This window comes from Cryptomeria japonica, chromosome 9, assembly GCF_030272615.1.
Source record: "Cryptomeria japonica chromosome 9, Sugi_1.0, whole genome shotgun sequence".
NCBI lineage: Eukaryota > Viridiplantae > Streptophyta > Pinopsida > Cupressales > Cupressaceae > Cryptomeria > Cryptomeria japonica.
Window position 1 is genome coordinate 673,993,855 of NC_081413.1, and position 20,096 is coordinate 674,013,950.

The following is a 20,096-nucleotide window of genomic DNA, read 5'->3' on the forward strand; positions in this document are numbered from 1 at the left end:
TTTACCAATGGGAAAACAATAGAAAAACACAAGCTAAATTTATATATTAGAAGAATGGCTTTGCTTGAGGTTAATATCATCAGATTTCCACAATCCATGCTTTTCGTAATATCTGTTTTTATTATGGCATTCTCTAAACATCTTAATGATGGATTACAAAGTGTGATCCAAAACGTTAATGCTAAAAAAAGTTACACAATCAAATGCAAAAGATGACATTCTCTAAACATCTTGATAACAGATCACATAATATGCTAAAAAATGTTGATACTTTAAAAAGTTAAACAATAAAATTCAAAAACAACTATAACATATTTGCTTGATTGCATATGAAAGTATATTTTTCCTAGAAATAGGTCCTTAGACTCCCCTAACAAAAATAGGTGTCAAATTCTACCTTTGAGGGAACACCGACAATACCTTTAAAAAATCGACAGAAACGCATTCCCCTCCTCAATGGTGCAGGACAACCAATCAGCCGCCCGATTTTAAAATCCAATGGCTCATATTTCACATCTACATTTGCCACGGATCGCAGCGCTGGCATTACAGATCCGACGGTCAATTAGGGCTGCCCGTAGCAAAGCAACTTGCTATAAAAAGATAAAAGCTTCACTTAAACCAGACAGGGTATCTCAATTTGTTAAGATTTGATTTTTCTTCTTCAGAGTTCAAAATGTCTGGTCGTGGAAAGGGCGGCAAGGGTTTGGGAAAGGGAGGCGCCAAGAGGCACAGGAAAGTCCTCCGCGATAACATCCAGGGTATCACCAAGCCTGCCATTAGGCGTTTGGCCAGGAGAGGGGGTGTAAAGCGCATCAGCGGCTTGATCTATGAAGAAACCAGAGGAGTTTTGAAGATCTTCTTGGAGAATGTCATAAGAGATGCTGTTACTTACACTGAACACGCACGGCGTAAGACTGTAACGGCCATGGATGTGGTCTATGCCCTCAAGAGGCAGGGCAGGACTCTTTACGGCTTCGGCGGTTAGATCTGCTTTGGGAGCTGAAGGTATTTTTGTATTGGTTCTCTTCTTAATTGGTGTTTTTGAACACCACTTTTTTTATGGAAGTGTCTGTTGGCTTCTTTAATGATCTTGCTAGAGATTTGGGACTCTGATTTAAATACAAAATAAATGAGCTGTTGTATGTTGGCAATATGGTTTAGTTGGAAAATGGATTCTGTTTATGCAGGATGTTAAAATTAAATTTTTATTTTGTTTGGTTTATTGAATGTTAGGATGGATTATACTTTACCACTGTAGGTTTTGGGTTGGGAATACTCAGTGAGAGTAGAGATATATGCCGGAAGTCATCTGGGTTCTAGTCGTTCTCATTTTTTAGGCTTTTACATTTTTAAAGATGATTGAGAGGGATTGGCGTTGGATCCTGAATGTGGCATTACATAACCAGAGTCCATTCTAACAAAATTAGTAGCGAAAAAGAAAGAAAAATTTGAACAAAAACTCTCTGTTCTTTTCCCAGACGCTATAATTTAAAACGAGTAAATAGGTTCGTTATGTTATTTAATTGCATCCTTGCACGTGGAAAATAAGTAAATAGATTCATTATTATTGCCCAGATGGGGTCAGCAATAGTTTTTACGATAGTAAGCCAGAATAAGAGCATGCGGGATTTATAACGGTTACGGAATAACCTTGATTATTTAGCTGTATTGCTATTGTTTTAGCAAGAGCAAAGCTAGGGAGAGGAATTGAATATAATGATACTGTAGCTAAAAATGGCAAGTTGTAGGTGCAGTCTAAAATTGTTTAAAATAATGGAGAGTGAATATAACTGTGGCGTTAATGAGCACCCAATGTAAGATTGTCAACATACTTGTAATGTACAGTTTGAGTTTGGCCTTTGGTCTAGTTGTAGAGAATTGGCAGAGAATTTGTGACTTTAGAAGAGAGCTCAGTCACAATTTCAAATTCTAATGTAAATCTTGTTTGAGGTATATGTATGTTACATGTAGTGCAGTTAAGGGTAAGTATGTATATAATTGGGTGTCAGGAGTAAGGGATGGTCTTATATTGTTCTAATTCATCTGTAAATTTGTAGATTTATATGCAGACTATAAAAAAATCAAAAATCATATATAAGTACATGATAGAAATTCCAATTAACAAGGCAACTAGCTTCTTATTGGCTGTGATTTTTTAATCTGTAATAATGCCCTCTCATCCCTTTTCATCACTTAGAACTCCATATTCGATGAATTCACCAAACAACCAAACAGGGGGACAACATTTGCAACTAATCACAATATTACAGTGGGATCACTAATTTTAGATTGTAGATTTATTTTGGGTTAAATATAAGTTTCTTCTATCCATTTTCAAAATTTTTGCTGCTACATATTATAGATTTAGGTATATCATAATCGATCTAGCATTCTTTGAATTACTGAAAAATGACCATGAAACTCAGCTTTATCGAGTATTAAAGCTTCCCCTTGTTGCAAAAATTCTTAGAAATCCATCCCTATAAAAATTCATAAAATTTCTCAATGAGGTATGCTGTTTATGAAGTCTTTTGTGAACAGGTCCAATTAGGCTATTTAGTTGTTTATCATTTGTATTCATTTCTTTATTTATTTTTCTTCTTTGCAGCTTCGTCGTAGCCTCTTCTTATTACTATAAATAACTTAAGAAAAAAAAAATAGTAGTTTTATTTTTTGCACAATAAATTCCATCCAATAGGCCTGAAAGGTTTGGAAGAATCTCTTTTACGAACACAGGCTGCATATTTTCCCGTTTTAGCCAGACTTCAGGCCTTCCAAATAGAACCATATCGTCAAAGTTAAGTTTATAGGGACTAAATATGGATTTCAGTTATACAAGCATGACAATATGATAAGATGGTTTTCCAGTAAACTAATATTACAAGTTAAATTTGCTCTTAAAATCAAATATTAAATCATGAAAGTTCCGAAACTTGGTGTGACTAAAGATATGCCCTAAAATCTCTAAACTCTACGAAGAGCTACGTAGACCTTGTTGCAATGAAGGCATAGTTTAATGGGTCAAGTTTCGATTAACAACTTTTGTACACCGATAGGTTACTGTGTCCTTTTCCAATGCAGAGGTAAAGTTTGGAAGCTGGGAAACAAAAGTAACATGAATTGCTGCAAATCATCCCTGCATATCTTATTTGAATCAAAGTAGACAGGTAATCCAGAGTTTGATTTCTGAGCTAGATTGCTCTGTGAGAAAGTCACGACTCACCTTGAGGGCTATTCCATTGCTCCAATATACTCTGGGCTGAGTAATAGATCGCTGGTTCACACATGGCGAGGGCATTTGAAATATCCTTTGACAAGCAAAAACAAACAAAAACTCTACGTTAGAAGCAGCAAATATATTTTTATTGATTTTCAGATTTCTGGAAATAAATTGGAAATGAAATAAACAGAACCATTAAGAAATTTACTGTCTGAAGACCTGTTCTACTTTATTACATATTCTCCAAAGCACTCACAAAACTTAGTGTCTATGGATAGCTGTTTGTATCCCTGAAATCTTCATGAAACTTTGAGAACTTGATGACTTCTAGAAGTCTGGAATGAGTTGTGGATTTCCTAAATCCTGAACGAGTTGTGGACTTCCTAAATCCTGAACTTAATGTTTGATTAAACTACTGCGATCCTCAATGGATGCTGGATGTTGGATGCTGATCCCACGTGGTTACACTAACATGCAGACCTTGACGTGGTTACACTAACATGCAGACCTTGGGTGGCTGTCCAAGCTGGTTATCATGGGGTTTTCATCCCAGGGCAGGCAAAGAGAAATAATAAAAATCAGAATCATCAATAATATCCCTGCTTTAACTCTTCTCCAACCATGTAGTTACACTAACATGCAGACCTTGGGTGGCTGTTCAAGCTGGTTATCAAGGGGTTTTCATCCCAGGGCAGGCAAAGAGAAATAATAAGAATTAGAATCATCAATAATATCCCCGCCTTAACTATTCTCCAACCTTAAGAAGACAATCAAACCTAAAATGCATGCCCACCCTAATTCCTAATTCATATAAATCAGGTGACTTTCTTAATTAATTCCAGTGATAATACTTTTCCCTTAAAAGTATTCATAATTATGTAGTTAGCGCCCCCTCCATAAAGAATAAGGAATCTAAAGAAGACAATCAAACCTAAAATCCATGCCCACCCTAATTCCTAATTCATATAAATCAGGTGACTTTCTAATTCCTAATTCATATAAATCAGGTGACTTTCTTAATTCCTAATTCATATAAATCAGGTGACTTTCTTAATTAATTCCAGTGATAATACTTTTCCCTTAAAAGTATTCATCAATTATGTAGTTAGCGCCCCCTCCATAAAGAATAAGGAATCTAAAGAAAATTTTTGGATAATGAATTGCAATGGCCCCATCTCATGACTGAAAATCAGGGGTCACTTAAGTGAACATAGACCTCACCAACTTATTTAAACAACCTCCTCTTTATTCACTAAAATTGACTAAGAGTTGGAGGAAAACTTACACTTAGCGAGTTGTTTATTGAGCTACAGCGGCGCTAGAGAGGGGACAGCATTGAAGAAACCTTTGAATCACTTCAAATATAGTTTTGCATTTGAAGTCTTGCATTTTAAGGTGGGCTGCACGTGGGGAGGACATTGAAGAAACCTTTTGAATCACTTAAAATCACTTAAAATATGTTTTTGCATTTGAAGACTTGCCCAAAAGGTTTATTTTAAAGTGGTCTACACAGCGGAGGGCATCGAAGAAATTTTTGAATCACATAAAATATCATGTCCAAAAGGTTTTATTTTAAGGTGCATCATTATATTGGAAACACAGTTTACTAATACATTGAAATATTTAGGAAGTTTCTTTTATTAAAAATAGCTGAAAATGATTTTCTTTTTGAAAAAAATTGAACTCAGCATTATTTAGGTGTCTACAATACCTAAATTAAATGTTTTCAAACAACAATAAGAAATGATGTCTGTGTAATTAAGTGTAATTAATTATGACACTGTTTAGAATGATTGATAATTTCTACGAAATAAATATGACAAAAAATAGCTAGTTTCATATTCGACAGCTGAAAACACATGAATTTATTTGTTTTTCGAGTTTATTGTGTAGGAATATCTTGAAATATAGAAAAGATAAATACTCAAGGGAATCTATATAGATCTAAAAGTACACTTCTTGCTTTAAGCCTCTTTATTAAAGGCCACTATAGATCTATGAGTAGACCAAAGATTGGAGAATTTGCACGCTAGACCTCAACGCTTGTAGAAGTCTTTGTTTTTCAATACACATTGGTCACAAACCACTACTAACGAGAGTGTGGCACAAAGAAAGAGTGAGAGGTTTCCTCCTAGGTGGACAATGATAACAAAGCGAACTATGTGAGCATAGCTCCAGTTATTGACAACTAAAGCAGGCCTCAAAGGTGAGGTATAATACTCACCCAAAGCCCCATTTTGATTTAATATTATATAACAAGTAACTAAATAAATTGATTAGTTAACTAATTGATAAGGAGTGGAATTTGTGAAAATATTATTATATTAATTTTTTCAATATGATTAGATATATACATGCATGACCCAAGTGGCATAATGGTAATATGGTTGTGCCATCAAAAGGACATAGAGAGATAAAAAATAAAGATAAGTGATTAAAATGAGAAGAGAGGTAGGATACAAAAGAAATTAGGCTACAATAGATGAGAACTAAAAGAGAAGGTAGTTTGAGTGATTAAGAAATGTTAATTATGGATAAGTAATTAGAAGAAATGGGTTTAAGAAAGAAGACAAGTGTAATTGAGATGATGAATGATGTGAATCTTGTATGAAATTCTAGATAACTTCATATTTGTTAATTTCACATTCGTTATAGCATATGATAGTATGTTCAATGATATGAAAAATCACGATGATATTGTCATTAAGTGTACTACCGAATGGTATAGATGGAAAACAAAACAAGAAACCACACAAGTAAGCAAGTAGATATAAGCCATAAACTAAACAAGTTTTTACCCAAAGTCAAGATAAATTGAAGATTGAATAATGATAAAAATTGCATTGTTGGTTTGGGAATGATTTCGAGGAATAACATAGGATGGAGAATGATATATCTTGATAACAATGAATTTGAGTTTAAAATTGAACAAGAATTATACAAGGCAATCAAAGCATATGAATGTTTTTTAATGGGTGTTAGATTGTTTGACTAGATTTATTTGCGATTGTTAGGAGCTTGGGATTTTAAATTCATTACATGGATTATATTTGTTATTTTTTGTTGGGTTTGGTATTCATTGACACTTTAATAAGGAAATTGTGACACATAAGAAAACTTGTTATAGCTCTAGGGTGAATGTATATGATGGATGAAATATTCTTTGTTTAACCAATAAGGTTCCCTTGATAAAATCTAGGGGAAATCTTTAATCAATCATTTTAAAGGAACTTTTGAATAGATGTGTTGATGAGACCAGCGTCTTGATGAATCACAAGTTTCTATTATAGTCCATGCCAAAAGTACATGTTCACAAATTGAATTGCACAAACACACTTGCTCCTCTCCCTTATATGATATAGCAAATTTATATTTGAAAGAAAATTAAGATAAAATATTTAATTTAAAAATATATATATTTAAGAAAAAGTACGATCATATTTTCCATTAATAGCAAGGCATACTTTTAATTCAAGCACCATTTACAAAGTAGTCAAATAGGAGATCGAAATCATTTGAAAGTAGTGTACGTTTAATAAAATTCAATTTATTTTAAATATTATTTCATTGTAAATTTTATTATTGCAAATAAAAAATAAAATATGTATTAATTCAATTAGTGTTAAAATTTAATAGCCACATCAAGCCATTATACTAATTGTATCAAAATTTAAAAAAAATGATTTTTTTTTCCCTTAAAATGCCAAAAGTCAATGCTCAACAATTAATTTCAATAGCTAGCTAACTTCATATTTAAGTGTCGTCTTTTGCAATCAAGATTCATTAAAAAGCTTCCCTCGTTGATGGGGTGAGGAAGCTTGATCTTCTTAACAATCCTCGCGATGGTTTCAGCTAGTGCGCCCCTGAGGTAGGGCGAGTTTAAAAAATGAATAGGGTCTGTTTGTTTGGCTTCACCATTTTGGGGGTTGGTGAACCGTTTTGAGTTATGTGGGTAGATAGGGAATTTTCAAGCAATGCAAAAGGGGTCTCTCGTAGTAGTATAGACCTGTGAAAGAAGTATGATGTAATGAAAGACTTTGATATTAATACAATTGGTGTAGGTCCTTATCAACTATTTACTTACCAAAAAAAAAAGGATTCATTACAAAATTAACGTGTAACAATATTTATCGAAAATTGCAATTATTGTTGCAAACTAAAAATTAAGACACAAACTAGTAAAACAATTGGACATTTAATAGTTGTTCCCTTTCTCAAATTCTACATTTGTTGAAAAAATGAAATTATATTAGTGTTCTTGTTAATGATTAAAACATATCATGTGAGGAATAAGCGAATTAGGAAATACAATACATATATCAGTGAGCATTTCAAACAAAATTTTTCTAAGATGTCAATTGACTTGTTGTCAACCATTCCTTTAAGTTGTCATCCATATTTGGATTAATACTAGTATATAGAATGCAAGTTCTTATTTCAAATCTGCCCTATTAAGTGATTATCATTATGATGGAGCAAACCAATAACTTTTCTTGATTTTTTTGAAAGGGCCTTAACCCTTTTACAAAGAGAAAGAAAAAACAAAAAACCTAGCAAGACACCAAACAAAAACCACAAAATGTTGTACAAAACTACAAGAGACAAGACATTACAACAACCCAACCCAAAGATCATAGGGTGAAAATAATAGATCCACCCAAAGTCAAAGTCGTTTAAAAAATTATTCCAAAGATCTTTGCTTTATCACATAACTAGTCTCCTCAAATCTTAATTTCTTGAGACAAGAATTGATAAAATAACTTGGAAATCCTTCCACCAATCTCAAAGGTGTATTCTTCATTGAACAATCCATAGGGGATTTCCTTATAATGTTTACTTTTTGAAACTTCCTCAAAGGAAGGAAATGACTCCTTACAAGCAAGCTTTTGATCCTTCTTCTAAACAAAATGTTTTCTTGTTTGTCAAGCAAGTAGTAGACACATGACTCACTTTATCACAACAATGGCAAATAATCAAAGACTATATACTCAAATCTATTGCAACGAATTGCCAAATTTAGAGGATAAGGTAATCTGAGTAGGGAGCACTTGGTTTTTCTCCACAAAAGCAAGCAAATAACAAATGCTTCTCGAATTTGATGACCTTATCACTAGCACAATATTGCCCAAAAGAAACGACAATTATCATAAAAATCTTTATCATTCCAAAACTCAATGTAGCCCTGACAAATGAAGTGAAATAGGAAACATAAAAGTATCTTTTATTGGATTAAAACCAAGAGAGACCAATTTTGAAGATAAAGTCCATTCATGCCCAAAAACCTAGGGCCATTGAGTAGAATCTCGAGAATTCCTCCAAATAGAAAAAGGAAAAAAGAAAGAAATCATTCAACATTGCATTTAGTTCAACCTAGCCTCTAAGCTTCTAAATCCAAAGTTCACTCATCTTCTAACAATATCAAATTGGGATGATCACCACAATCTCCCACCAAGTTAGCTTGTAAGCCAATGATTCAGCAAAAAGAGAATTAGGAATAAAAAATTGACCTGTCCATCCTTCAATACCAAGAGACGAGTTTTGAAGACAAGTCCATTTGTGCCCAAAACCTAGGGCCATCAAGTAGAATCTTAGAGAATTCCTCCAAACACAAAAGGGGAAAAAAGAAAGTAATCATTCAACATTGCAATTACCTCAACCTAGCATCTAAGCTTCTAAATCCAAAGTTCACCCATCTTTTGATAGTATCTAATTGGGATGATCACCACAAAATCTCCCAACAAGTGAGCTCTTAAGCTAATGACTCAACAAGAAGAGAATTATGAATAAAAATTTGACATGTCCATCCTTCAAAACCTCAAAAGGTTCATTAATATTAGAACACCCAGTGTGTCCCATATAAACCCTAGGGGGTAAAGCAAAGGCAACAATAAGAACAATAGCCTCATTCTCCAACATACAAGGTTCCTTTTGAATCCCTAAGAGATGGGACAAGAACAACAATGGGAGGGGAAATAACCATCATTCCCCAACCTACAAGAGCTAACTCAAACTAAATTAAATGTACATCATCTATAGTACTTTCAACCTCTAAAGCTTCTGGAATAGAAGCCACATGAACCATATGGTCTTTATACATCTTTTGTGTGAGAAGAAAGCCTTTTATCAATCCCCAACCAATATACTCTCAAAACAATTGAATCACCTTGCCTTGCAACCTTTGAGCGTTGAGCCTTCAAGTAAGCCTCCAAAAGAATGTCTAGAAGGAACTCATCGTCATCTTCAATCCTATCACTCATAGGATCTAAGCCACCAACCTCATCCATAGATGCTCTAAAAAAATCATCTTCCTCATCATAACCCAAAATGAATCTACCAAAGCATATATCCTCCACCCATTCCTACACCCAAATATCTTCATCAAAAGCAACAAGGTCAACAACCCCTCGATCAACAAGACCCAGTCACATCTAGAATTGAAACGCTAGTAGTCCCTTGTAAAAGGTCACATGTTATCTCTTGCAATGGGATCCTACCTACATCATCATTGTTTTCTTCATCCTCCTCCCCTTCACCATCACATGAAGGAGATCTAGCCACCCCTTTGAATCTCCCTCCCTTTCACTTACTCTCTCGACGCTACAAGCTTTCCTTCCTCTCAAACCACTCCCCACTCTTTCCACTCTTTTAGAGTGATACCATGTTTCATTAATATTTTTTTGTACACATTATAGATTTATATATTTAGTACCAATTACAATTGCTTTTTTGTTGTGCATATTCTAAAATAACAATCTAAGGGTTTGTTCTTATGGAAGCGACTTCAATATTTATTTTTATTGATTTAGAGGAAATGATCTAATAGTTTAGCATGTATCGATAATTGAGCATATTCCAATAGTTGTTATAACATTTGTTGATTTAATGCCATATTTTTTATATTATAGCACACTAGTAGTTGTGACTTTAAAAAAGTTTGTGTTGATCATGTGTAAGGGAGAGAGGCCAATAGTTGAAAACTATTCAATGATTGTTATAAAACTTGCGGTTATGATATCTACTCTTACAACATATTTATACTATATATTGTGAATAATTAGTCCACAAGTAAATAAAAACAATTAAATGTTCGTCTACTACAACTGATCACTTGACTCTAATTCTGATTCTTCCTCTCAGGAGGATGTGACCTCCTCCTAGGATGAAGTGGTGCCTCTTACTATCGCTGAAGTTGCTGTCAATGCTAATGTTGTGGTTTCTTCCATCCCCACTCTTGTTGCTCCTGTTTTTCAACTCTGATCTACTCCTATTGAATTTTCTCCTAATGTTGTTCCTCTGAAACACCCTACTGCTATTATTTTGCAACACTTTGCTGATGCTACTGATTGTAATCCTGCGGAGTCCTCCCCAATTGTTCTCCCTTTCAAGGGTCCTAATGACAACATTGCCTGAACTGTGATTTATCGCAAGCGAAAGGGGAAGTCTTCTCGCCTCCCCCATACCCCTCCTCTCGGTTTGGGTGTCTCTCCCCTTCCCTAAATTGGGTTCTGGGTTGTTGGTTTGACAATCTTTTCTTTTGTTTTGTTCGACTTCTTTCGGGTTTTTCTCCCCTATATTGTTGTCTCTCTTTCTGCCTACGGGTTGTATTAAGGGTCAACACCCTTGTTTTTTGTTGCTTTCTTAATAAAAAACAATCAAATGTTCGTCAAGATGGACCTATATATATATATATATATTGTATTGAAGAAGATTTGAGCTTAACACAATCTAGGTGCTTACAACTTGGATTTTGTCATTAAACCAAACGATCATGATGAACCCATACTTGAACACATGAAAACAAAGACATATACACTTACTATTCTTAAGTGTACACCTATTGAGGTAACATTATATATTAGGTGCCTACAACATGGACTTTGTCATTAAACCAAACGATTAAGATGAACCCATACTTGAACACATGAAAACAACCACACATATACTTACTTTTCTTAAGTTTACAACTATTGAGGTAACAATATACATGATCTTCTTTTTAGTAAGCATTTCATAATACCTGTAGGGATTTGAGGTATTTAGGAGTGTTTGGAAAGTTGTCAAATGCAAAGTGAGCAATTGCCCTTTCACTATAAATAATAATAGGAAAATTGATACAAGCATATCTATATGGTGGAACGTTGAGCGCAATGGCAAATCGTTGGCTTTACTACAAGGGTTCTTGTAGAGGAGGGGATTTGCTACCCTCAAGATGACTTGACAAGATCTCAAGGAACAAATCTACCTTCACTACCTCACTATATTGGCGCTCTAGTGAGCTCGAGGATCAATAAAAAATATATTGGATACTATACTAATATATACAAATCACCAAATAACGAAAGCACAAAATGATAAAAGTTATATTAACTATAAAAGACCAATACTAACAAAACACAAATTTTACCATCAATCCAACAAAGTTACATATTTAGGATGCTAGCACGTTGTGGGGATGTCTACACACCGCGCTATTGTCTGTACGACCAAAGGACATAGAATCACCATAATATGCCTTCAAAATAAGCTCCATGCTTCAAACCTGTTTCTCACCTACACACACTCAGACAAGGGGAAAATGTTGGGTTTGTATAGAGGCTTGCATCAGTCAAACCCCCGTTTTGGCGTTTCCACCTCCACGGACAACCAAATAGATAGATTTGGATAAAATGATAAATAGATAGCGCCATAGAAACAAACCCCTATTACAAGAGATAAATAGATAACGTGATAGAAATAAATCTCACTTAAGGGAGGAAAACCTCTATCACTAAAGATATATTGATAAATGAATTAAATGCACTTAGATAATAGATACATTCAAATATTTGATAGCAAGATAGTATCAAGACACGTAGATAAGGAGGAAGAAGCGTTACATAGCTGAGACCTCTCTCTTGAGATGATGGCATGGTTGTATTGTGAGAGAAGACCAAGCTATTGCAGTGTTGAGTGTGTATTTTGATATAACTTCACTTAGAGAATTAGAGAAAGATAGTCCAAAGTGAATTCTTACGAAATGAGGAAGATTGAAAGGTTTTGTTGTTCTGCATGGGCAAGAATGACCGTTTGAAACACGCACAAGCAAAGGGACACAATTCTTGATCATGAATTGTTGTCATAAATTCACCGAGTGCAATGCAAATGTTTAATAAATGCACTAGGTGCAATTTATGACATCCCTCACTTTAGCGGATTGATCAACTCGAGTGATCATGTGCATTAAAGTAGTTCATAAAGATAAATTCATTAAATTCATCTAGCGCATTAAATGCATTAATCACCTTAATGAAAAAAGATACTATAGAGGTCATAGAGGTTAACCAAGCGAACGTGAATGATGCCCTCACAAAAACTGTAATGTCCAACGTGAAAGTCCAAGTATTGCAAGGATCAAAATTTGTTAGCACAAAAATGGGAAGAAACTACTTCAGTGAGAAGAGTGCTCAAAAGATGTTAGTACAAGTCGGAAATAAAAACTTATAGAGGATGAGTATATGACCCCTCATGTTTTTCCCCCAACGAGATTGGAAAAAACATGAAGGAGGATGATCCGAAACCACCACAAAAGTTTGTGCAAATTTTGGGCAAAAATTCAGCTATATACTCAAGAGGCGAGCCCCTAAAAGGGTCATTGTTACTATTGGGCATGAGGATTTTCCCTAAGATTTATATAGAGCCTTAGTGAAAATGCTTCATAGATGAGACCTTTGGTTGACCAAGATTAAGGAGCTGTGCATCACTGTGAAGTAGGGTGAGCAGTCGGATGAGGTAGGCTTCATTTTAGAGTTTTTTAATTGATTTTTAAGCATTTTAGAAGCTTTTGAAAAATCAGGGCAGCCCACGTGTCCGATTTTCGTGCACGCATCTCGAACTTGCGCATTCATCTTGGACGAAATATGTGTTAGCGTCTGACGTGTCAATTGCACTAGCGTCTTTAGGCACGATAACATTTAGAAGACTCAATGGATATGATAGAGTAGATTGCTTTACACTTATTTGATGGAGAAGAAAGTATTGATAGAGATATTTCTAATCCAGGGTCTTCTAGAGGTCCGTGAGCATACTGGCGGGAGTTTACTAAGCTTATTGCACAAACAAGCTAGCAACAGTTGACCGTAGGTGATTTTGACATGTGGGACTCTGGTGGATTTATCAGATGCTAGACTTTAGATATCACGCGTTGATGTTATGTGCATTGATGGAGAGATGGGACACATATATCATGTCTTTCCATCTCCTAAGAGATGACTATCACTTTTATCGATGTATATAGGATCCTTTTCTTGCCCATTCAAGGTCAATGAGTAGCACTATTAGTATGGTCAACATGGGAGCTGCATGAGGAACAAGATTGGTCCACATTTACCTGCGATCACTTAAGCAGGGCATGAGGCCCATACCACTGATCCTACAAATTATGATCATAGTCATGGCCTTTATAGTAGCCACAGATAGGGGGGGCTCACATCCTCCAACATGCCTCGTTCCATATATAAGAGAGATGGAGGAGGATGGTATTGTGTTCGCATGGGGTGTAACATGCTTGTGCATTTATATTATGATCTTAACAAGTACATCCACCGTGAGTATCATAGTATCATAACATGCACATTACTACAAGTGTGGGTATTTGAGAATATCACCCACACAAGACTCATTGGGTTCCATGCCCGATACCCCTAGACATGCCAAGAGCTCACACTTATCTATTGCGATGGAGTGAATGGAGAATGAGAGATATGATGTACTAGAGGGTAGCAATCAATCAATTTGGGATTGGAGACGTGATATGGCAATTGTATCGAGAGATAGTGGTGTAGGTGATAGATTGTAAACAACTACCCTAGATGCAGTGGGATCGATTTCTCATCGGGTGATAGAACCACATCATTGTCTTGTACTTCGTCGTCTTGTACTACTAGCGACAATGTATGCGACAATTTAGATAGGTGTAGAACATGCCCCTAATTATGCCTACATACATCAAGTCGATGAGGAGTGTGATTCAGCCCTAGGATCACCCACGACCCACCATAGGAGATGATCGAGAGTGACGATGATGACATTGCCCCATAATTAGATATAGATGATGTCAAAGTCATTGATAGATTCACCAACTGGTGGGGTGTTGAGGGCCTTGCCCCTATCTTTCTTGTGAACACACTAGAGGGAGATACAAGACCGTTAGGAGGAGAAGAGCAGCAGTAAGAGCCTACAATGGTGGAGGATAGACCTCGACAACAACAACGTGTGGGTAGTCATGTATAACCAGTCCACCTCTAGCTTTGAAGGCTCCATCACCACTTGTAGGTTTACCATCACGCTCAAGACGAGCTAGGAGGTTGTTGATGAGACTACTGGAGGATCATAGGGCATCCAGTAGCAGGGTGCCTCTAGCAGCAGGGTGCCTCTAGCAGATCCTGATTGGTAGAGAAGTGACCTAGGTATGATTTATAATTTCATGCATGATATAGGTTAGATATATTTTATGATGATATAGTTATTAATACTGATAAATTTTGTGGTTGCAAAGAGCATCATAAAGTGGCTAAACTTTATGTACCAAGCACTCTTTGACGTCATCCCAGATGTCCAACCTTGAGGTCCTGTCTTGGATTCGTACTGGCCTCTCCAGTCAACAAGACAACATGTTCAGTTGTTTGAGCTCATTCCTAGATCAGGTGAGCTTATGAGGAGGTACGGGTAGACCTGGTGCAAAGGGACACGTAGCTAGCCACCATGACGGGGCAAAGGGACTAGGTTATAGCGAAGCTTTAGACTGTCCTCAGGGAGAGAGACTGGGCAGTGACATGGGCTGACAGTGCTGAGAGGGCACATGATGCCACACAAATCTAGGTCAATGATCTCCAGAGGCAAGTCGATGCAACACATAGTGGTGCAACTGGTGACCTTGACCCTTGAGCGCGTCAGTTGATGGGATATTTATAGGTAGTGAGACGATAAGAGGAATCTTTGAGGACTGAGTTGACAACCCAAAGAAAGATAGTGGTGAATCTACCAGGAGAGATGGGGGGTCTCCGGACACAAAGTGCCTTAATCGTTAGATCACATTCCACATCCCTTTGTCAACCGTTATGGTAGGATTAGGATCCATTGGCACTAGCACACTTAGGGGACACATGCACTAGGGTCATGATTTTATGTAGATATAGTTTTTTCTAGAGATATTGATGATGTGCACCATTGTTTTGAGATGGATACACCGATGTAGTCACATAAATATATATCGACATCACATTCTTTTTTTAGTGATATGACATATGTATGTTGAGAGTATATATATATATTCAACCATCACATGTCTCTTATGTATATATGCTTTTGATTTTATGTATGTTATGTATGCTCACATTATGTGTGATTAGATGCCATTATGATTATATCTTACACATGTTATATATATGCTTGATTAAATACCATGATGATCTAATATGGTTTGATGATGTAAATGCATAGAAAAATAATTTTCATATATGTTTAAGATCTAATTAAAGAAATTAACATATACAGGAATACATAAAAATAAAGAACGTGTTGATGAAGGAATATCATGGGAATATGATCATAGAGAGCTAAGCATCACCCACATGATACATAAAGACTTCTATGCATAATATCGATGTAGAAAGTCATTAAATTAATATTTAATTAATTTAAGCCTGTCAACATAATTAATTGATTTAATTGTGTTGGTCCATTTTTCTTAAAATTAATTACATCAAATTTAATTAATTTTATCACTGTAACCCTATAATTAATGTATCAAAATTAATTATTCCCCATTCTTTTAAAGTTAGCTCAATCATTATTTCTTGTAAATATTTATTAGTTAATTAACTTCAATTAACTAAGCTAATTACCTGATCTGTACAAATCCATTTATCTAATCTTCATCTAGCCTAATTAATTCTTTCATTATCATGTTTATCATTATCCCTCAATTTTATATTCCTCCACTCATTATCTCTACTCATGTCACATCCTCCTGATTTTGTCCACTTCCATCCTAATCCCTCATTAAGCCACCTAATCAATCTCCTTAATCATTTGCACATCCCTAATCACCTTGATTAGGGATGAGTCAACTCTTTGCCATAAATGGCTTTCCCATCTTATCCTCTAATCTTAAAAGCTACCCACTTTGATCCTTTAAAAGAAATTCAAATTCTTTGAATCTCCCTATGCATCTTCTTCCTAAGGAATTTTTAATTCCTTTTCTCATTTAGTCTTCCCACACATCCTCTTATTTTGAAAATTTTAATTTCTCTCCCTTTCCCCAAGGAATTTTATATTCATTTTTTCTTCCAAATGTGTTTGGAGAACTCTTCTTCATGTACCTTGAGAGGTGTGGAGACGAGAAATGCCTTTATGACATATCTCTTGGTTCCCACACATTTTCCTCTCATACCTCTCTCCCTCTTTCTTTCAATCTTAACCCTTCATTCCAAATCAATCTTGCCCTTCATTTGGACCTCCTCCAATCTATAAATTGGAGCCTCTTCTCCTCACAAATCATCCACTTTCATTGCATTCTTATGCTGCTCTTTTATTATCATATCTACTTCCATCATACTCTTATGTTGTCAATTTGATCCCCTAATCCACTTTTTGTGTAATCTCATGCTGTTAGTTTGTATTTAAAATCATCATAGCATCAATGTTATAGCCATTTTGCTCCATATCTAGCTATTTATCCATTTCATATGTCCATCAAACATTGTTTTTGTGTAGTGGAGAGCATTCCACACTCAACCTTCGAGCCAATCCAACCAAGTTGAGGTGGGACACATACTTGACTTCACTGGAGGCTCAATCGGAGGAACAAGAGGCAACATTGTGAAGGTATAAAGGTTAATTTGGTATTTACTTATGGGTTTATGCTTATTTTGATTTAAACTAACCTTTCTGTCATTGTATTAGTTTCCCTTGCTTCAATTTGGCATGCTCGGTGGGACCCATATCCTTTGTATCTAATGTTTTTTGTTGTTTTTTAAGTATTTTTCTCATAGGTTGATGGATTGGCACCTAAGATTGCACTTCGGCATCTCTGTAGCACTAGTTCATTGTCTCTACCTCGCCAGAATATCGTCTCCATTTAAATTTAAATTTTCTCGCTAACATTTTCGCATAAACTAAGAATTGGCGTCTCTGTTTGCAGATCAACGTCTCCATTCAAAAAAAATTCCCGCCTAACTTCTATGCATACTTCAATGTCTTCGCCTAGGTACTTTTCCTGCTTATTTTTAAAATTTATAAGTTTGAATTTTTTTTTTTTAAAATTGTGGATCAACGTCTGTGCATACTTCAATGTCTCCGCCTGGATACTTCTACCGCTTATTTTTAAAATTTTAGTTTTTGAATTTTTGTAGGCTAATATTTTGTGTAGGACCTTAATCAACGTATGCGCAGACGAATCAACGTTTGCACTTGTACTTCAACATCTTTGCTATAAGTGTTTAATTTTTTATTTTCACTAACTTTTCTCTGCCTTTACAACTTTTTCATTTGTCCAAGACCAAGATTTAAAACAACTAATCACTTTTGTAGGATGTTTGTCAAAGAAAATCTTAATTTTTTTCACTAGCTTAGATTTCTTTTTTGCATTTTAGCTTAGAAAACATCTTTTTGGGGATAAAAAGAATAAGTGTCTACTGTGTTTTGTGCGCTTGCACATACGTAGGGTGGACCCACCATTGCACCAAATATCCTCTCCCCTCGCCTTCATGGACCTTGGGTGGAGAAAAAGGTGATCAAGAACACTTGCCTTTTCTTTTAGTAGTTGAGGGGTATTTTTGATTGTTGATTTCATCACTGCACAAGGGTACTTCAAATTTGGACACGTCGGGGATATCATCTCTCTTAGTGTGATCTCGAGCGGTGTGTCTTCAAGATGTTGTATAAAAACTTGGTCAAACAACCGGAGAGTTGAGTGAATTCAACGTATTTGGAGGCCTTCTCTACATCGATTAGCTCAGAGCCTTAAGTGGCTTGCTTCGAGAAATTGTTGTTAGACTGGACCCATCAGAAAATAACTAAGAACATTGTTATAGTGGCCCAAATCCCACATTTGATGGTGTAGAGAGTGCAGATCGTACTCCGAAGTAACCTCTCATGTATCCACTCAAGATGAGACATGAATCCCTCGGTTAAAAGATTTTTAGATCTTCGGGGTAAGAGAATTTGGTAGGCTTGAAAAGTGAGTGTTGTGGAGTGGAACTAGTGCTACCAGAATCTCTATCTGTCCACTTGTTTGATGTATTGCTTTGTGCAAGAGGCCCCATTGAATGGTTTCCAATTTCTAGCCTAAGTTGTATGTTTTCAAGTGTTTTCATTGTGCAAACAAGTGAAATTTTGTAACATTGGGTCTAGGCCCCCCTCTTTTACACTTGCTTCAAGTGTTACCTTGGCCAACATGTAGTCATTGCTAGATATCTCTTGCCAAGACAAACAATCCCAATATTTCCAAGTTTGACCAAACATTTTATTCAGAACCCATCAAATTTTACCTTGTCATAGTCAAATTAAGTTTCAACATCTTCGTCTAAGTTACACCATCTCCACCTTTCTTTCACCAAATCCCCAATCATTTTTCATCCATACAAGTGATCATCAAAGCACAAATAATATCTCTATCCAATCATCAATCCAGTCTCGTGTAACCTTCCCCTTCTTCTGCATATCATTAATTCATTCTTCTATAATCATTGAGGACTTAGCACATCAACCTAATGAATCCTAATCCAAGGTCAACACTTTGTGAAGTATGATTTAGATCTTTATCATTTATCAAATCCACAATTAGCCTTGTGCTTGAGAAAGAATCTATCTCAATTATATTTCCTAATTGATCCTAATCATTTTGGGTTGATAAAAACCCCAATCCTTTTGCCTTATTTTGCTTAGGAACATAAATTTATCCCGAGTAGAAGAAGGCTTGATCAATTAATCCTAATCTAAAGGTCTAAATTTTAACTAGCTTGGTTGTCACCTTTCTTGTGGTCGATATCATCAATCCCTATCTGAGTCCTAATACAAGGGCTAAGGTATTATCCCAATCCAAATCAATCTTGTCCTAAACCAAGTATCGATCCAATCCAATCAAATCAAACCCAATCCATTCCAAGCAAATCAAATCAAATCAATCCAAATCAAACCCAAAGTTGCTAAGACCTAGTCCTCATCTTCATCTAACATCATCTCATCACCTTTCTTGACCAAGTCACATTTATCCAACTCCAATTTGTCACCCCATTATCATCATTTTGAGGTTACCCTTACATGGTTTACACACACTCACAAAAAAAAAGTTGGTTGTCCAAAACCCACATTCAAGCATCATGGGTTGGTTCGAAGAAATGGTTATGGAAGTTCAAGGATCACCCTATCAACCGTGCCCATCTAGCTCATGCATGCCTCAAATCTATCCAACTTCCACCTATTCATGTCTCCCACCTCAACCCACTTACCAAGTCAATCCCATTTCATCTCACATTCCTTATCCTTCCCCTACCTTTGACAAGGGAAATCCTTCTTATTCCTCATCCATGTCTCCATACTATCCCTCATCCACATACCACTCCTATCCAACATCTATACCTCCATCTTCTCCCCTAATCCATAATCTCAATCCTCCATCTAATACTAAACCTCCACATAATCCTTCTCCTCCGAAATCCACATCATCCCCATCCTCCAAGTCCTTTCTCCATAATTTAATCCAAGAAATACTATCGAAGGAGACAAAATCCCCACCTCAAAACAAATATGCCTAATCTCCCCAAGTCCTCCATCCATATCCATCCCCTCCAAATCAAGTAAGCTTCATGATACCACCATCGTCTCATCTACCCAA

General features: G+C 35.8%; 1 protein-coding gene across 1 annotated transcript; it reads left to right on the forward strand.

The window, feature by feature from the left end:
• Positions 1-605: 605 nt before the first annotated feature.
• On the forward strand, positions 606-1,154 carry LOC131054158 (histone H4). Its single transcript, XM_057988622.2, has one exon. The coding sequence runs from the start codon at positions 677-679 to the stop codon at positions 986-988; it is 312 nt and encodes a 103-aa protein (XP_057844605.1). The 5' UTR covers positions 606-676; the 3' UTR covers positions 989-1,154.
• The last annotated feature ends 18,942 nt before the right edge of the window (positions 1,155-20,096 follow it).